Raw genomic sequence first — 19,842 nt, forward strand, 5'->3', positions numbered from 1 at the left:
AATAGAGGGCCTACCTGAAAGCAGTCATTGAAGAGAATATCATGAAAAGACTCTTTCTGTGCAGAGTTTAGGGAAACACACAAGGGACCATCAAGCACTGGGCACTGGCAACGGAAGGAGTTTTTGCCACCCAAGGTGGCAGGGGTGACACTGGGGAGCCCTTACTGGAACTGGGATAGTGGTAGCAGGAGCGATAGGCAAGGCCTGCCCAGTAGGGGCTGTGGCCCAACTGGGAAGAGGCCAGGGTGTCTCTCACTGGTTGAACCCAGCCAGAGGGCAGGGTCCTGGTTAATGTAGGCACAGGGGCAGCTTTCCAGGGTATAGAACAGGTGGGAAGAGATTTGGGAGATAAAGGACAATATTCAGCACAACCTTTTGTTAGAATTTCTTATTAAAAATTTTTAAAACAATATGTATTTTACTGCCCAAACTCATCTTTTGGTACTAAGTTGTACCTAAACATAAAGGAATAAATGTAGATCCAGAGGTCTTTATTTTAAATAAAGGTAAAAATGATTTAGAACTCTATGGAGAGGAGTTCCTGTCATAGTGCAGCAGAAACAAATCCCACTAGGAACCATGAGGTTGCAGGTTCGATCCCTGGCCTCGCTCACTAGGTTAAGGATCTGGCGTTGCCGTGAGCTGTGGTGTAGGTTGCAGACTCGGCTCAGATCTGAGTTGCTGTGACTGTGGTGTAGGCCAGCAGCTATAGCTCCGATTCAACCCCTAGCCTGGGAACCTCCATATGCAGTCCTAAAAAGCACACACACACACACACAAAAGTACTCTACAGAGAGAAACATCATCATGGTAGAGACCACAGGTTCTGTCAGCCAAATAAATCTATGGAGGTAGATCTCAGAATATTATTACCTTTACATGTTGATTGGGAGAAGGCATAACAGATTTTTCTGGGAGTGTTGGGAATGTTCTATGTTTTGTTATAAGTGATGGTAAAAATTGATTGAGCTGCGCACCTTAGATTTCTCCACATTACTCCATGTATATTGTACCTTAATTTAAACGGAAGTCTTTGAAAATTGCAAAAATGTTTACAGTTCCTAGAGACCTGAGTTCCTACCTTGTCTGTGTCACTTATTGACTGTGTGACCTTAGGCAAGTTATTTAATGTCTCTGTTCCTTAAGTCCCTCCTCTGCACGATGGGGATAATATTCTTAGTGCAAAAGATGGTTGTGAGGATTAGAAAAGCCAACCTTAGTAAAGCACTTAGCATGGCATCTAACCCATGGCAGTCACTCAGTAAGTGTTAGCTGTTTATATTAAAATAAATATACTTGTTTCCCCTACAGTAACCCAGTTCTGCTAAGTTCTAGGTACCACTATTTCTTCTTTTCCTCTGCTTACTAAAATTTCCAACCACCAATGCAAGCAGATACCAAACTTGAGTTAGGCACATGATTACAGCTTTCCTTTCCAAACCTGTTCTAAAAAGATGAAAGCCCAGAGGTAGTTCATGTTCTTTTTTACAGCTTGCTTGTGATCTCCTTGCCAAGCGATGCTCCAGGGAGAGGCCCTCAAGTCTCAGAGCAGAGATACTGCCTCTGCAGACCTTTCCTCACATGTAAGGAACTTCAATGTGATCCTATTCAGTATGCTCACCAGACTGCACCATTTTGTCTTATGAATTATAACAGGCATTGGTTAACTGGGACCCAGTGGATCAAACAGTGCTTGCCAACGAGCAGGTGGATGAACATGGCTGTTCGTGGCGTTCTGGAGCAAAGGTGGAACAGAAGTACCTCAGACAGTGGTTTATTAAGACAACTGCTTATGCAAAGGTGAGTGTCAGCCTGGACACATAATGCATACATGTCGGCAGACAACACCAAGGTCTTTCTGGGTATTGGAGAGTCTCACTGTTGGGGGTAAACTCTAGGAAGAGCTGTTAGAGCCATGGGTGCACAGACAGGAACCACGTGAGCCTCAGGGTCACTCACTTAGAGGATGTTGGGTTTGGGTCCTTTGGTTGGAAATCAAGAATAGCACCTGGCTGTCATTTAAGCCCTTGTTTGCTGATCTTTCGACACATCGTGTTTTACTGCCGTAGAGGCCAAAAGACATTCATCTTTATCTGCAATTATATCAGCATAAAGCTAGAAAGGAAATATGTATCCTTACCTATGTAGTTCTAATAAAGACCTCCAGAAAGATAGAACGATGTTTCAAAGTGTCCACTCACTAAAAGGAGTGAAGAGATGGCAGTCTCCATGAGGGAAGGCCAGGATGAAAGTGAATGAAGCCAGGAACCAAAGCTTTGGACTTTGACTTTTTTTTTTAGTCACATCTGTAGGTGTATAATGATCATCACAATCCAGTTTCACAGGATTTCCATCCCACAACCCCAGCACATCCTCCCACCCCCCAAACTGTCTCCTCTGGAGACCATAAGTTTTTCAAAGTCTGTGAGTCAGCATCTGTTCTGCAAAGAAATTCAGTCTGTCCTTTTTTCAGATTCCACATGTCAGTGAAAGCATTTGATGTTGGTGTCTCATTGTATGGCTGACTTCACTTAGCATGATCATTTCTAGATCCATCCATGTTGCTAAAAATGCCGGTATTTCGTTCCTTTTAATGGCTGAATAATATTCCATTGTGTATATGTACCACATCTTCTTGATCCACTCCTCTGTCGATGGACATTTAGGTTGTTTCCATGTCTTGGCTATTGAAAATAGTGCTGCAATGAACATCAGAGTACATATGTCTTTGTGAATCGTGGTTTTCTCTGGGTAGATGCCCAGGAGTGGGATTGCTGGATCAAATGGTAGTTCTCTTTTTAGTTTTCTGAGGAATCTCCATACTGTTTTCCACAGTGGTTGCACCAATTTACAGTCCCACCAACAGTGTAATGGGGTTCCTTTTACTCCACACCCTCTCCAGCACTTATTGTTGGTAGACGTTTTGATGATGGCCGTTCTGACTGGTGTAAGGTGGTACCTCATAGTGGTTTTGATTTGCATTTCTCTAATAGTGAGTGATGTTGAACATCTTTTCATGTGTTTTTTGGCCATCTGTATGGACTTTGACTCTTGTTGTGTCTCTGGTTAACTGTGTAAGCTAGTGTGAGTCCCTGCACCTCCGTTTCCTTGTCAGTGAAAGGTCCCCAAGTAATCTTTAAGGTGCCTCTGCTTCTTCATGTTTTTAGGAATTCAAGATAAAACCGACCATTGAAAGGGGGATCTTGCTTATTAAGTCACCACTAGACTGAGCAAAATAACCTGTTCTGGGTATGCCAGAACCAGTCTGTACAAGATAGTCTTTGAGCTTACCAAGTTTCAGGAATTGAGCCAGAGAGAAGTGATCAGAGCAAATCAGGGACATTTCCTGTGGCATTTTGATGATCTCTGTGTTAGCCTAAGACTGGAAGGAGGCAGGATCTGAAAAGGTAAAGACACCATGAAAGTCTGCTGATGGTGTGTCATGGAAGTTGTTACTCTGTGGTCGTCACCGTAAGGAGAGTTGTACCTTCCATGATAGCCCATGGGTTTTTCCGTCAGAGATGCAGTACTCGACTGAAATGGACTTTGGGTTGGATCCCATACTGTACTTCTTATATGCAAAGAAAGCACAAAGTTATAATTAACTTCTGATCACTACAAAACTTTGCTGAGTTAGAACTGGAGTACACCAACTCAGAATACCAATGCCATATGGTTATATGACCTCTAGTTCTCTCACTCAAAAGACATGCTTTAAATGAGACGGTTTTCCCATTTCCATTTATTCAGAATGTAGCAGAGAATGGCATATGGATTTGGAAGACTACTCATTAGAACTTGTTAACATGGTACCTTGCTCCTTTTAAGCACACTGGTAGTTTTGAGAGCCCAAATGAGAAGAAAGCTGAGGACACTGTTTTCTGTAATACCCTAGGCAGCGGGAGCCCCTCCCTGCTGACAGTTAGGGTCCACTGCATTCCTGGGAGGGTTGCCAGGTCACCTCAAGGACCTGTCAGATAACTCTGTAATAGGCATTGGTGGAAAGGCCACCTAATTAGCTCTTTTGTTTTGACCTTAACCTCTAACTGGAAATGTAATAACCTAACTGAGTGGCATTATTCTTTAAACTGTCAGCTGTGAATTTTCAACTGTTCAGTAGAAATGTTTAGTTACCATGGTGACTTGCCTGGTTCTTGCCGAACTCCAATACAGAATTATTGAAAAATCTACCTTTGGAGGTCAGTGCTAGGTTTGCCCTGAAAACCAGAAGAGGGAGTGGCATGGGAGTGGTAGGGGTGGGCAGAAATCTATGTTCACTGCAGGACTTTGGCTGAGGGCCATACCTGCACAAAGTGAAGCTCCACAAGGCCTAATAGAAAGTGATTGCTATGGGATTGAGAGGAGAACAGAGATATCAGAGGGCTGCACAGTCTCTGAGACCTTGGAGTTATGGCCTAGCCAAAAGTATGTAGTTGAGACCCCAAAAAAGGCTATGTATTACAGGTGTGGATGATACCCTAGGACCAAGGACAAAATCAAAATAGACTCATCTCAATAAAAAAATTAAAGTAAGCATGACAAATTCAAAAGGAACTTTCAGAACAAAACTCAACACCTTTAAAGGCAAACAACATAATCTAGACTTGATGCAAGATTAATTTCATCTGTGATGTCCAACATATAATAAAAAATTCTTAGACATGCAAAGAATCAGGAAATTGTGAGTCATAATAAAGGAGGGGAAAAGGGGCCAGCCCAATAGAAATAGATCCTGAGATAGTCCCAGTGTTGGAATTGGGAGATAAAGACAGAGACATCTATTATATAAATGGTCCGGAACTTAAAGGAAAAGATGTTCATAATGAATGAACAGATGGGTAAACAGGGGAAATGGGAACTGTTTAAAAAAAAAAAAAACTGGAACTCTAGAACAGTAAAGTACAACATCTGAAATGGAAAATGTATTGTTTGGGCTGCAGAGGGATGAGAAAGGGTTAAGTAGGCCATAGAGCCGTAGGAGAACCTCCTCCCCCCATATAGAACATAATAAGTAGTAGCCCTAAAACAGAAATGTAAATGACAAGGTTTAGAAGCTGAAATGACATTAGAGCTGAAACTCAGACAGCCAAGAGGAGAGACTCAGGATAGGGCTGGAGGAGCTTAAGAGGTGGTTAGGGCCCAGATCAGGCAACACCATTTAAATCTTAAGAAATGTATACTTTATCATGGGGGCCACAAGAAACCATTAAAGGATTATAAGGGAGGAAATGACATGGTTACATTTGTATTTTTCTAAATTCACTGTGGAAAGGGCAAGTATGAATGTAGAGAGACCAGTTAGACAGCTATTCCAAAGGTGCAGGTATGCATAACTTGGGCTTAGGTGTTAGTGGAAAGAAATGGGTAGGTTAGAAAAATATTTAGACGATGAAATCTGTTGAACTTAGTGATATTAGATGAGAGTGTGTACAAGATAAAAAGACCCTAACTTGGACACTAAGTGAATGATCAAGGTACTTCCTGGGATAGGGAGTCCTGGAAGAGACACTGTCCTGACCCTAAAGTGGCCATGAGTCATTTGAGTAGAGATGTACAAATAATGATGCTTGGATAAATGGGTCCAAAACATCAAAGAAGATCAAGTGAGACAGTATATCTACTTTAAAACCTGGTATGGCAGTAATAGTGTTGAATTAGTGGTGAGGTCCTTTTTTATAGATAAGGATGAGATAGTGAATCAGTAATGCTTTTAGCTGCCAAGTAACTAAAAACTCAAAGTTATGGTGGCCTAACAAATGAGAGGTTACTTTTCCCACATAAGAAGTCCTAGTTGTTGGGACCAAACTGGGATAGGGCTCTGCATTGACATCTCCATGGTTCTCATGGCCTTTCCTGCCCATCTACTCATGGTTGCAAGATGGCTGCTGCAGCTCCCGACATCACATTTCCAGTCAAGACAGAAAGAAGCAGTAGAGGCAGTGTGAGTGACTGGAAAGCAAGAATTTTCCACAAACCCCCAGCAAAATTCACTGATGTTCTCTTAGCCCCAATTGTGTCCTGTGACTACCTCCAGCTTCAAGGGAGACTAGGAAAGTAGTCTCACAATTTTTGGCTTCTGCAGTCAAGGCGGTTGGAGGAAGAGGATGAGGAATGGATGCTGGGATGGCCAGTGAGCCCGGCCTGCCACAGCTATCTTTAGAGCTCTGGATTTACATTTGGTTTCGCAGCCTGTGAGCTGCCTCTGTGATGTACAGCTGGTGGTCTGCTTGGGAGCATGGCTGTGGAGGAGCCCTCCTTTCATTCACTTAGCTTCCAAATTATAAAGATGATGCCTGATGTGAAAATTACAGGGAACTCGGAAATATAAAAATCCTTTATTAAGGCCGTTCTGTGATGTATTTGATTTTTCTCCCTTTACCCCCCACCCAGTCTTCCTAGGATTGTTTGCTTTATGAAACGTTAAAAGTGATTTCAGCCACTTATTCTGTGAAAAAGAAAACTGGCAGGAGGAGTATCTGAGGAACATGAATAATCTTGGCGGAGATGTGTGGGAGGATTCTTGTGGGCAGCACTGTGGCCTGAGAGCAAGGGGAGGAGGGCAGATTGGAGACTCACACACAGAAGGCAAAAGGGATCCAGAGCCTGATGGAATGAATGCTTCGCTTCCTGTCTGCAGGGTGACAATTGGAAGGCGAGACAAATAGAGAGACAGCTTTCCACTTGAACTTTCCTAATAGATTTGAGGTTTCGATTTGTGTGTTGCCTCTTTGCAGGCCCTCAGCCACTGGGGCCCTATACATGGGCTCCGCTTTGGCGTTTAGATGATGGGGCTTAGACAGCCCTGACACAAAATTGGGGCCTGTGTTTTCTCAGCTTTCTGGAGTTACCTGGCAACTGCTGGAATATGAACCAAGTCTGTGATCACCTCCCCCTTCCTCCCTGCTTGCCCTGATCTGATCAGTTCTCAGGCTTTTACTTACACCATCTTATTGAACCTTCACGTTACTCCTTGCAGGGTAGGGCCACCTGTTATCCCCATTTTCCTGATAAGGAAACGGAGGCACACACTGGTCTTAAGTAACAGTGCTGGGATTCAAATCTGGGTGCTTGACCTCTCACCCCACTGTCCCACTTCTCAGGTAGTCTGAGTCCAGTCTTTCTCTCCCCAGATGTTATTAAGTGCCTGGCCCACGTGCTAAGACTACAGATGAGAAAAGCTGGTGTCCCTGCTCTTTGGGAGCTTGGAGGCTAGTGCAGGAGCCAGTCACAGACATGAGAGGTCACAGCCTTTGGGACCACTGTCACACTGCAGGAGGGTGAGAGGAGGCAAGGACAAGCCCCCAGCTCTGCCCAAGTGGTCTGAGGCGGTATCATGAGGAGGATCGAGATGAAAGAGGAGAGGTGCACAGTGTCTGCAAGAGAGCACTTTGTTGCCTTCTAGGCATGCAGGAGACTTCACGCTTTACAAGTACTTCCAAGTAGAATTTCTGCTGTCATGAAGCGGACAGTGAGGCCTTGTGAAATCAAGAGGGATGGCAGGTCATCAGCCCACATTTCCCTGCCCCTTGTGCTTCTCCTCTCCAGATTGCAAGTGGAGTTTGCAGGCAAAGTAAAAGTGCCTTTACCAGAATGCACTGGTCCTATTGGACCCTGCAAAGAGTGAAAATCTGGTGTTGGAGAGGCAAGGAGGTGAGGGAAGGGAGTGAGGTTCATGACAGGAGCTCTTTGGGAAAGTGAAGGAGGAGGCTGGAGCAGAAAGACAGCCCTAGAGGAACAGTAGTACAAGAGTCTAGTCTCTGGAGTTCCTGCTGTGGCTCAGTGGGTTAAGAATTCGACTGCAGGAACTTGGGTTGCTGTGGAGGTGTGAGTTTGATCCCTAACCCAGCATAGTGGGTTAAAGCATCCAGCGTTACTGCAGCTGTGGCTCGAATTCAGTCCCTGGCCCAGGAACTTTCATATGCGAAGAGTGCAGCCATTTAAAACAACAACAATACCAAAAAGAAACTAAAATAAATAAATAAGAGTCTAGTCCCCAACATGTGTCCCTGGTTGCTTACAACTCCCCTGAACTCTGGAATGGGGACCCTTGGGCGCCCTGGCTCTGATCCTGAGGCCCTGAGTTGCTTGAGAAAGCATTTGGCTGTCTCCTGGAAAGGGGGCTGTTGTACAGCACTCTGCTCCTGCCCTCAGATCCTCCCCCAGCCCCAGAGCAGCAGCCAGATCCCAGGTGATGTGGGAAACATCTCCTCACAGCAGCATCCGGTCACCCAGTGCTCTCAGAAAACTTTGCAAAAGGACTGATCAGTGAGTGAGGTTTGGTGACTTGCTCTCCCCCCCCCCATCCAAAGACCCTTGGCCCCAATGTTGCCTCATGTATTCAGCCTGGGCCTTCGCATGGTGTGCATGTGCACAGATTAGATGCTGGCTGAGGAAGCAAAGCTTCTGAGAACCAAGAGGAACAAGTGAGAAACCTTTAACAAGCTGTCAGCTTCTCTGCAAGGCCATTGGGATAAAAAGCTGTGAGGACACAGACTAGGGCCAGATTTAACGATGCTATTGCTGAGGTTTATCTACTCTGAGGGTTTTCCCTTAAAAGCCCAGTGATTGCATTTACCCCCACCATGCTTCTCGGTGGTCAGTCCAGGCTGAGGGTGGCCTTGTTCCTCCCTCCTTGTGAAAAACAGTTTATCAGCCTCTGAGCGGTAGGGGGCAGAGCCCACATGGCCCCAGACCCTAGGACTCTCAGACCAGCTCAGACCCCCTTGGAGCCAGCTTCCTGCCATTCTCCCCCAAGCCTCACTGCCTCTTTTTTGGAAATAGCAGACTCTGCTCCCATCGCCAGGATCTGGCTTTAACTCCCTGTCTCACAAAGCTAACTAATTGTTAAATTCTGCTCCTTCTTACATAATATCTCATACTTCTTCTGTTCTCTGTTTAACCTGCTTCTCCAGGGTGGCGGGGAGTAGACAGGGGTGGGAGGGGGACAGAAGCAAAAGGAAAGTCAGTGATTTGAGGCTGAGAGTCCCCTGGCACTTTGCAGGCAAGCAGGAAGCTGCCTGTGCTGGATCAGGAGACACCTGGAGCCCCAGCCAAGGGAACAGGCTCCTTAATGTCAGCGGGGGGTGACGGTGAGACCGCTCGGGGAAGGCTTCAGGCTGCCTCTGAGCAGACCTTAGGGGCAACTTCCGCCTGGAAGAGGTCACCAGAGGTGGTACAGGGCTGGGTCTCAGCTCTGGACTTGAAAACCCATGGTATTTCTTGACAGTACAGGCAATTAGATTTCCTCTCCCCTAATTGGGGTGCCTTCCTGCCTGCCTCCAGACTGACCCCCACCGATACCTAATGACTACTGTTATGTGGCCTGTATTAGGTCCAGTCTCTAGGACTGCCTTATTTCCTTACCCCTGGGTTCTTGCCCACATCCTGTCCCTCCCATCAGGGAGCCCTACCTGCCCACCCACTCCAGCGCATGTGAGAATGAACGAGAACTTCTGAAGAAAGGGAATGCACAGTCTCCAGGTTGGCACACATGCTTTGCAAGCAAGAAGGTTTCCTTTGTTATTTTTGTTTCCAAGCTGGAAGGAATAATTGCAAGGGGGAAACGGGAGAAAAATTAATAATGTATTTTTTACGGCATGTTAACAATGAAATACATTATCAATTTGACTTGGAAAAAAACGAAGACAGAAGTAAACCTCTGTCTTGCCCTTAAACCCCAAGTAGCCTTTCTAAGCTTCTGGTCAGGTCCTCTTGGAGCGTAAAGGCCTCCTACCTTCTCAGGGTGTTAGCCTGAACTCCGTGGGTGGAAAGAGATTGTTTAGCACCTGGTTGTGGCAGTCCCTGGGTGTGTTGGGGAGGGCTGTGTCACCAGTGAACCCCTTTAGCTTAGGGAGTCATTTGAGTTTTAACACTACAAGAAACCTAGGGGAACATTGTGTAGGTTCCCCCACTTCAGGCTCCTTCCCTGTGCTTTCCAATCCCTGCCCTCACCTGAAAAAGCCAACAAAGCCCCTCACACCTGCCTTTACTGCTGCTGGAAATTATAAAATCGATGTGATGTCTGAAAACAAAAGGATAGGGTGTTGCTGTGTTGTAAGCAGCCCACATCCTCCCCTCCCCCTGCCCCCCCGAGGGGCTGGTGGCCCACTTGAGGTGCCCCTGAAACTTACTGACAGAGCCCATTCCTCATTTTATAACTGAGCCTAGAAAAGCCAGAACCCTGCTTGGGTCAGTTTACCTGCCCTTGAGCACAAGTTCCCAAAAAACCAAGCATTTCCAGCAACCACATGCAGAGGGCAGGTGGTCGGTTGGTTGGTCAGAAGGCAGGCAGTTGCAGGAAGGCAGGGAATTAGCAAGTGAGGAAATGTGATAGGTACAGGGAGAGGGTGAAAATAGCCGGGGAACAGAAAGTGCAGTGATTGGAGGTTTTCTCATTTGTTCTTGATGGAATCGGCCTGTTGGCCTCCGAGCTGGAGCAGTGTCATGTTTATGTCATTATCCTCTACTCCGATGCCCTTTGCTCACCCCAGGGCCTCCTGAACGCAGCTGCCAGGAGAACGGTGAGACTGATCCAGTGGCTGAAGGAAGCAAACAGTCATTAGCAGATACCTACGTATCCGTATTATATAGTTCCATTTTTTTTTTCAAAAGAAGTGTTTTCGTATAGAAAGGGACAGTTTTCCACAGAATCTTTCCATTTCTCTCTGTATTTTGCTTACTATTATTCCAGGGTAGCTGTTTCTAAATGTTAGATTGGCTCAAAATGAGATTTCATCCTTTCTAGAATTGTAATAAGTCGTGAACCTGTGAAATGCAAACTCTAGTGGTTTAAAAGGAGTATATTAATATGATTACCAAAGCAGAAACAATGGGGGGAGGGACAGCTTGGGAAGTTGGGATTGGCATATACACATATTGTATACAAAATTGATCAGTAACAAGGACTTGATATATAGCTCAGGGAAATCTATTCAGTGCTCTGTGATAGCCTATATGGGGAAAGACTCTGCAAAATAATGTATATGTATATGTGTGTGTGCGTATATGTGGCTGATTCACTTTGCTATACACCGGAAACTAACACCGTAAATCACCCATACTCCAATAAAATATATAAAACATATATATATATATATGTGCATATGTGTTACAGAAAAAAAGTATATTAACAGCATGATCTTAAAAACTAGTTTACAAGTACACACACTCATATTGTGTTTTATCAGTTCTTACAGATGATTGGTTTTAAATTTTATGCTCCACTAAGAATGAAAAGTGCTGTCAATCAAAGATAGCATTGATTGTAAGACATGCCCCCGTTTCAGAATTTGTGGGGAAAATGTGCAACTTAGAAGAAGGAATATAAATAGGATGGAAGGATATAGAACAAATATTAATAGTGATCTCCTTGGGTGCTTAAGTTGATTTTGGATAACTCTTATTTTTTTCTTCATCTTTTTCTCTTTTCCAGATTTTCCATAATGATTATTGTTAATTTTGATAATCGTAAGACACCAAGCCTGAGAGCAGGATTATGTCAGCATTTATTTACACATCTTCTTTAGACCTGAATGTCTTGGAAAGGGATGGTCTTATGTTCTTGCAACTTTTAAATTTATAGGCGGGCTTCCAACCTGAAGGTAATTGAGCAGAATGTCCCCTGGGACTGCTGTCCCCGTTTCTTTTTTCTTGATTAGACCAGTAAAAGCTTTTAGTCTTGCTCCCAAGACTCCTCTTTCCCAGAATAAAACCCGCTTTTCAGGCAGGGGTAGCTTGGTGCCACAGATTGGGCTGTGTGACAGGTCCTGTTTGCAGTGTAGCGATTTAACTTCTTCCCCGCCCGTGGGGCACAGTTGCAGTCTCTCTTTTGTCCTATGGAGCCAGGGGCAGTGAGGTGACATGGGTGCCCTCAGGGAATCAGAAGCTGTCTCATCAGACAGCTGGCTTTGTCACTGAGAGAGTTTGTCCTCTGTCATCTGCATTCTTAGGAGTGTGGTGGTGACATTTCAGAACCTGTAGTCACCATCTCTCGGAAGTTAGTGGAATTTAAATCATTTTGTTGCTGAAAAAGTGGGTTACTGGAGTCAGAAAGGAAAAAAAAACAACAAAGGCGGATATGTGGCCTGAGTTAATACACAAATAAGAAGAGATTAGCCAGTCTGGCTGGCACCACAGCTTCCTGGTGTCCTTCACCACATCCTTTGTCACAGGGCCGGCACACGGGGTCATCCCGCTGCTCATCCCCAGAGAGTCCTTCCTTCTTTCCAGTTCTTCAGAAGCCATTTAATAGCACTGGGCCTGCTCCTCCTTTTCACGTGGCTCTGAGATACACACTTGATATAAGCCCAGGCTGCTCGGTGCCTCCTTTTCTTTTGCACACCTTGTTGCCAAGTCATACGTCATCTGCAGGGTGCCTTACATAGAGCTGATTATTTCCTTTCTGAGTTAAAAGCACCTGTGGAATTGAGACCCTTGGATAGCACAACTGTATTGGTAAATAAATGTTTTTCATGGAGACGGCACAACAAATGGATTTTGCTAAAAATACATAGCACATTTCAGAAGAGAGGTTAAAGTAGGTCCATCAGAGCAAGTAAACAAGGTAACCACCAGGTCAGAGCCTTTTCATGTATAATCTTCATGCCAGAGTCAAAGCCGAAGAGGGAGACTAGGATATGAGAGTTTATTCCTCTAGAATATTCCGGAGGGGACATCTCGATATTTTTTAAACATTTTCTTACTGCCTTCATAATTGATCTTCCTTTATCGCAACTCAAATATATACTGTGTCTTTGGAGTAACTGCATTGAAATGATTCCAAAAACAGAAAGTATAAAGAAATCTTGACAACAGTAAGTTTTAGGAAAAATATGGACAAGTTATGATTCAAAAATAATTGCCAATCAGATCACACTGATTCAGAAGTAGGCTAAGTGTTAAGCTTTTAAAAAGTGTCCCTTTTAATTACATCTCATTAAATTCATCTTTAGCTCTCAAGGTTCTGGTTTCTCAACTGTCACCTTAGTAGCTAATAAATCCACTTGTTTTTAAAAGGTCTATATTTCTCAGTTTACATAGACTTTTTTTTTTTCTTACCAAGTCTTTAAAAATGTGATATGTTTTTAAAACCACGTCTTCTAGAATTCTGATTTATGGTACTGTTGCACCTTGTTCTTCATGCTTTTATAGCTCACGTCCTATCTTCTGTGAAGAAGTATCGATTTATTCCCGGCATTATTTTTGCTTCTTTGAAGAAAGAGTAAGGTTAGCCATGTTATATCTAATCCTCCTTTTATCCCCAGCTTTTGTAGTTTTGATCTTCGTCTTTCTTATTCCTGATTCTATTTTGTATTACTCAAGCCTTTTCAATTGGATGTCTCCGTCAGCCCATCTCCTAACGTCCATGCCCTTAAACTTGGGCTCATGCTAAGACTCATTCATGTACAATGCTGTCTCAGCTTCTGAAAGCATCTTCATTCATGCAGTGTATCTATGGAGCAATGGTGGCTGTCCTTCCTTTCTGACTTATCCTAGCAAAATGATTATAAGGCCCCTTTGTAAATCACAATGTTTTATATATGCTAAAGGGTAACTCCAGGAAAACTTTACAATTTGACTTTAGATGAGTATTAAGTACAGTAATTATTTGTACAAATTGAACGAGGAGTCCATTCACATTGTTAATTTCTAGGTTTTGCAAATGGAAGTTGTCTCTTTTTTTTTTTTTTAATTTACAGAAAGATACCTCAAAACTGACCATGTTCACCCCCAGAACAGTCAGATCTGGATAATTCAGTATTTGGGGTCTGCTGTTGTCTTGATCGAGTGAGACATTTTTTCATTAATTAAATGAGGGGTGCTGAATAAATTAATGGTTTCCAAATTGTGCCCAAGCCTTGAAAGTTGATGAAGAGGGGTTAGAAGAGAGAGCAGGGCATCTCCTAAAATAGGTCAGCTTTCAACTCTCAGATATCAGGGCCCCTCAGATTTTATTTGAAAAGGAGTTTGGTAGCACTTTAGTAAAGAGTCTCAAAACCCTGCTATTTCTGCATGTTTGGGATTCTATAAACCAGTAAGATTTCTATAAATTGAAGTTGGCCAGGGGAGGAAGAGAGGCACTGCCAACTCTTTGGCAAATTTAAGGACATGAAATGAGATAGATACCCTCCACTGTGACTGTATGTGCAACACCGCAAAACAGACGTAATCTCAGAAAACCTTCAAACAAACAAATAAAAACCCTTCTTTACATTGAACAGCTGTAGCGCTGTATGTTCTTGTTCTGGTGGAGACTCGATGGGGCCAGCCTGGGGAGAAGGGAGCTTGTTGGAGGCTGTTAGGCAGGTGCTTTCTGGAGCCCAGTTCATCAAAAATTATTCTTGAATAATGATTTTATTTTACAAGATGGACTAAAAAGGGCTTGCTATGTTGTTCTCAAGATGTTGGTTTCATTTGGTTTCTTTTTTTTTTTTCATTTCTTTTGATTTTTTAAAAATATTCATAGCTTTGTAAAGGTTTTTAAGCAGGTGGCCTTTTTTTCTGCCATAATTAGCATATCAAAACATTCACATTTCATTCTGTTTGAACCTTTTGTTCTCCCCAAGATCTGAATATTTTAAGCAGAGCACCTCCCTAAGAAGTATTCCCGCCTTGACAGTTCAATCTAGAAGAAAAACACAATGAGAGCCGGGGGCTCAGTAATGCAGGGGAAGGGAGGGGCTCTTGTGGGTCAGAAACAGAACCTGTCAACTCTGAATTTTCTGTGGCAGGAGAGGATAGAGTGGGAGATGGAGCTAATCTTCAGATCACGTGATGTAGATTGTATCTGATGGGAAAGACATCAGATCCTGTGAGACAACCTGTAGGTTTGCCTGGAAGTTAAACGGAATCTCATTGTTCCTTGGAATGGAAAGACCGTAGGTCACTCACAGAGTTCCTCATGCCCTACTTATGTGCTTGTTGGCATCTTTGACCCCTTAAATCAGACAAGCTTTCTAAATATATAATTGTATCAGAAGATTGATTAATAGTTTGTTAACATTATGTTTTATTGTTATATTACTATATAATTCATATATTGAAGATTTTACACTTTTGCTCCAATGATATCAAGACAATGCAGTTTCAGCTAATATAGATATGCATCGGGATGTTGAAGCGGTTTAAATCCATTATTAGTTAGGAAACTTGGTTGAAACAAAGTTATTCTTGGTTAACTTAAGCCAAAAGGAATTGATCCAAACAGAATCAAGTTCCTCACAGCTGGATGGGAAAGCCAGAGGTCCAGGCCTAGGTTGGAATCAGGGAGAACAAGGGCACAGCTGAGATCTTGTCCCAAGAACCGTCTGGTTAAGCCATTGCTGCCATTGGCAGCAGCATCTCCAGCCTCTCAATTCTGGTGTGGCTTTTAAACCAGTCGACCCTGGGAGTTCCCTGGTGGCTCAGTGGGTTAAGAACCCAGCTTTGTGGCTGCTGTGGCTTGGATTGCTGCTGTGGCTCAGGTTCAGTCCCTGACCCTGGAATTTCTATATTCCGTGGTCACAGCCAAACAGATAAATAAATATATAACTAAACAAACTAGTTGTCCCTGTGCCTTTGGGTCACCCCTCAGTGTTCCAAAACTGTACTCAGCCTATGACTGCTTACACTGTTTAGCTTTGATAGGGAATGAGAGTGGGGTGCGAAAAATACCCCCTTTCAAGCGTGGTAGTGGGGTCCTCCCACTCACCCATCTTGCAGGTCCCCCCCAACCCCCACCCCTCAAGAAGTGCTGGGCAGCCTAAACCACAGAAGTTCACTTTGCCCCCGGGGAGAAAGGGAGGTGCACTGTCGTTAAATGAGAGCTGAGTAGGGAACTAAGAGACCTGAGTTTTGGCCCCCCTCCAATTAGCTAAATGATACTGAGTAGAATTGGTAAACCTCTGGGAGTAAGCCTCTGTGTCCTCAGCTGTAAAAACAGGACTTTAGTTGACAACCCCAACCCTATGACTTTTTAACCAGTCTTCTTCCAGGAAAAAAATAAAAATATAAATAGGATCATAGAAGCAGGCAGATTTCTAATAAGTGTCTCTTTTAACACAGAGAATGGTAAGCTGAAACTATCTGAAATGTGGGTGTGGGAAAGCTGGATTTAAGTACGCCTGCGGGAAAGGAGTCCTTGCATAGTAGGGTACAGGAGTGAGTAGGGACTTGGGCATCTGCTGCCCCTTGCTGCCAGTGCTCTTTCACAGTTCCACCCCCTACTTGTGGGGTGACTTAGAGGAAACTTCTGAGACCTGTTTTCTCAGCTGTGAGGTGGAAATAACACTCCTTGACGTGTGCTGTTGTGAAGGTAAAGCGAAGCAACGCACGTACAAGCACCTGGTCTGAAGGAAGCACTCCACAAAGGTTATTGCTTCCGTCCCTAGATGCTGGGAATCTGGGTCTGTGGTCTGGTCTCTGAGTCTCTTGCTTGAGTGGAGGGAATTAAATGGGAATTTAGTGAGCATTTGCCCAGTTCAAGGCACAGCCCTAGGCCCCTTGTGGGATTTAAAGAAAAGCCAGAGAGAGGGTTTGCAGTTGAATCAGCATTCACAGGCCAGCATTCCCTATGCTTCACTCTCTGGGAGCTGTGTGGGGTAGGAGTTGTGATCTGTGTAATACCAGATGTAGGAGTAAGGTTTGGTTTGTTTTTACATTTTTATTATAAAAGGAAATGCAGATAACTGTATAAAACACATGTATAGCTTATTGAATTAGTTTAAAGCAGCTACCCTTGTAGGTCAAGGTTTTGAATTTTGCCAGCACTCCAGAAGCCCTGCACGTGCCCCATCTCAGTGCATGTGCCTCCCAAGCCCCCAAAGTAGCCACTGTCCTGACCTCTGGAATGGTCACAGCCTCACATGTCTCTACATTTTATCACCCAAACATGCCTCCCTTTTAAATTTGATAATGTCTTTTAAGCATCTTAATCGACAGGTTTCCCTCTTTATCCCTGCCCTTTTCTTACACTTGATCTGTTAAAGGACCTGAGCTGTTTGGCCCAGAGTTTCCTGGGTCTTGGTGAGTGTCCATTCATGGGGCAGTTCATGTCCCTGTGTCCTCTGAACTTCCTGGCACCTTTCATTATGCCAAACACGGCATCTTCTCCCAGGGAGCTCAGGAGCCATTTTGCAACTGAAGTTAATGGGAACAGGAAACTTCCTAATTGAGATCCTGCATGCCGTCTTCTGATGTCCAAAGCAACTGGTTTCTTTTGAAAGAATTTCTAGAGGAAAGCCTTATTTTAGATGAAGTTTACATTGCAGGTCTTAACCAGCTGACTCATTTTCATTCCCTCATGCATCTTTAGGATAGCATAGCAAAGACATTATACCAAATCTGCCGGGCTAGCTCCCTTGAACCTCTGGGTTATGCTAAAATCACTCAACTGCTTAAGTCTGTCCTATCAGTAACAGAAACTCCTTGTTTCTGATATTCATTTTGTAGCCTTCTTAAACTGTTATATGCATCCAAAGCTCTGCAAATCGATATTCCATTTATGTCAGCCGGGAAAGGAGAATATGGAGGAGCTGTTGTTTATCTGAAAGCCTTTGGGAGCAGGTCTTTCAATCAAGTAAACATTCTCCTTAGCTGGGTATGTTCGTGTCTGCCTTTATGTATGTGGTTAGTTTCCAAGGAATTGATAACCAACTAAATGCACATAAACTACATATGGAATGTATTTTAACTCTTCTTCAATGTGAAGGTCTTACTTTGCCTGACAGCCACCACTCTGACACCCCTGACACCCCGAAAGTCACTTTAAAAAAATCTGTTTCAAATAAATAAATAAGTAAATCTGTGCAACTTTTTTTTTTTTTTTTTAACTTTTCTAGCTTTCTCGTAGAGTAAAAAGCTTGCAGACTTGTGATCATGAGATTGAGTCCTCTTGAGATCCCTGCCTGAGGGAGAGAAGGAAAGGGACACCAGTGAAACTGAAAGGCCACCAGGGGGCTCTGGCCCCTATTGGCTGTTCCCTGTGAGGACAAGGCCACCTGTCCACGGTCAGTAGTGTGGCCACTGGGACAGGTTTATTGAAACCAAAGCCTTGGCTCATCCAGATTCTCAGAGGTAGGCTTCCTCTTCATTTTAAGCAGGGAAAGGAGTTGGTCTCTACCTGAATTACCTCGGCAGGCCCATTTCTCATTTATGCATTTTTTTCACTTGTTCAAAATAACCTATTATATATCAGAAACTGTAGGTGTTGAGTTTACAGTGGTGAACAGAGTTCTCAGGGGGCTTCTAATCCAGAGAAGGAGCCATCCCTAGGAGATGGGCCAAGCATTCCTAATAGAATGCAGTTTCATCAACATCATGAAGTGTAGGTCATGCTGAATTATCAAGTTTCAATAGTTACTTAAAATGTTTCTGAATCTTCGTTAACAGCTACTTGGTTTTTGTGGATCTCCTTTCCAAACGACCAGGGAGACTTTAAAATACCCACAGTTTCTAGTTGATGACATTTCCTTATAAAATGCACTTTCATCTTACTTGAGTAATGGTTCGCAAACCCTAACCCTGGGATCATTTTGTCCAGCTGGGTGGATGGGTCTCTGCTTATGAAGCTTATAAGCTTATGCTGAGTGTCACGTGACTAGCCTAAGTTCATCAGTAGTAGAAAGAAAAGGGACCTGCCTTCCCTGTGCCTTAGTGCGATGTCGTGTTGAAAGAACAGCTTGAGCTCTTCGCTGAGGCTTTCAGTGCTCTCCTTTCCCTTTTCGCACACATAGGTATGGGTTCTGTTTCTATACTAGCATAGTTCTGGTCCCTCTTTCCTTTGATGACCCTCAAAATTGACAGCCCCTTGTCACTCTAGTCGCTTCTTTTCCCTCCTTTCTTTTCTTTTTGGAGCTTTTCTTTCCTTATCCACCCACTTCCTATGACTCTCCTTCTCCTCTGTGCTCTGCCCCCACCCCTGCCCCAGCTCTTTTATATCTCTCCCTATTTTTCACTCTATTCTTTTTCTTCCCTATCTTCCCACTGTTTTTCTTTTCCCTTGATTCATCTCCACGACCCATGTCCCATCTTATTTATGCTAATAGCAGTTGGTACCGCATTTTATCAGTGACCCAACTAATAGCAGCAGGCTTAGGTGTGCTTTATTTAAACTTCATGTTAGGGACTGTGGCACATTCTGCTTTGTGTATGCCCAGAGCCTAGATGAGGTCCTGGTGTGGAGGAGTGAGGCCTAAATATATCCCTGGAGAGTAAACAAATGAGTGAACACATTGCTGGTCAACTTGATGGTGTCCATAATCCACAACAAATGCCTCAGAAGAAATTTCTGGATCTTAAAGCTTCCCCAGTAAATGAGAGTGGATGGATAGTTAGCTGACAAGTATAGAAAATGCTTGGTGGTGTTTATCACACAGTGGACAGAGAGACTGTGGGCGGAAAGAATGCGGCTTGTAAGTCTGGGTTTTAGTCCTGGCTCATCCTTTCCTATAGCCGTGTGTGAGAAAGCTATAACCTTTCTCAGCACAGCTTCATTGATCTGAAAGTGAGCTACCTTGCCCAGAGGGTGAGAAGAGATGTGTGTAAAAAGCACCTTATGAATTACAAAACACTATGCAAATAAAGCATCTTCATGTTGCCTGTATTAATCATAATATGATTAGGAATTTAAAACTCTTATTATAAATATTTGATTTACCCTTAAACTTATTTGTTGAAAGACTAGGTCTCATCATCAAATAAAGGATGGGATGTGCTTAAGGCCGTAGAGAGTGATTTATCAAAGAGCCTCCCTTTTATAGGAATTTAATTAGACAAATAAAGATGAAAATAAATGTGTGCTTCTAATAGCAAAGGTGACCCAAACCAAGGTGATGATTTCCCTTATGCTAATTTGTGTTTTTAAGG

General features: G+C 43.6%; 1 protein-coding gene across 1 annotated transcript in view; it reads left to right on the forward strand.

The window, feature by feature from the left end:
- The window catches only part of LARS2 (leucyl-tRNA synthetase 2, mitochondrial), a 167,550-nt gene that overhangs the window by 74,015 nt on the left and 73,693 nt on the right, over positions 1 to 19,842 (forward strand). Inside the window, exon 7 of the mRNA XM_021068636.1 lies at positions 1,657 to 1,800. Within this exon, the coding sequence (XP_020924295.1) occupies positions 1,657 to 1,800 (144 nt within the window). The remainder of the gene's footprint in view (positions 1 to 1,656; positions 1,801 to 19,842) is intronic.

Source organism: Sus scrofa, chromosome 13 (genome assembly GCF_000003025.6).
Source record: "Sus scrofa isolate TJ Tabasco breed Duroc chromosome 13, Sscrofa11.1, whole genome shotgun sequence".
Classification (NCBI taxonomy): Eukaryota; Metazoa; Chordata; class Mammalia; order Artiodactyla; family Suidae; genus Sus; species Sus scrofa.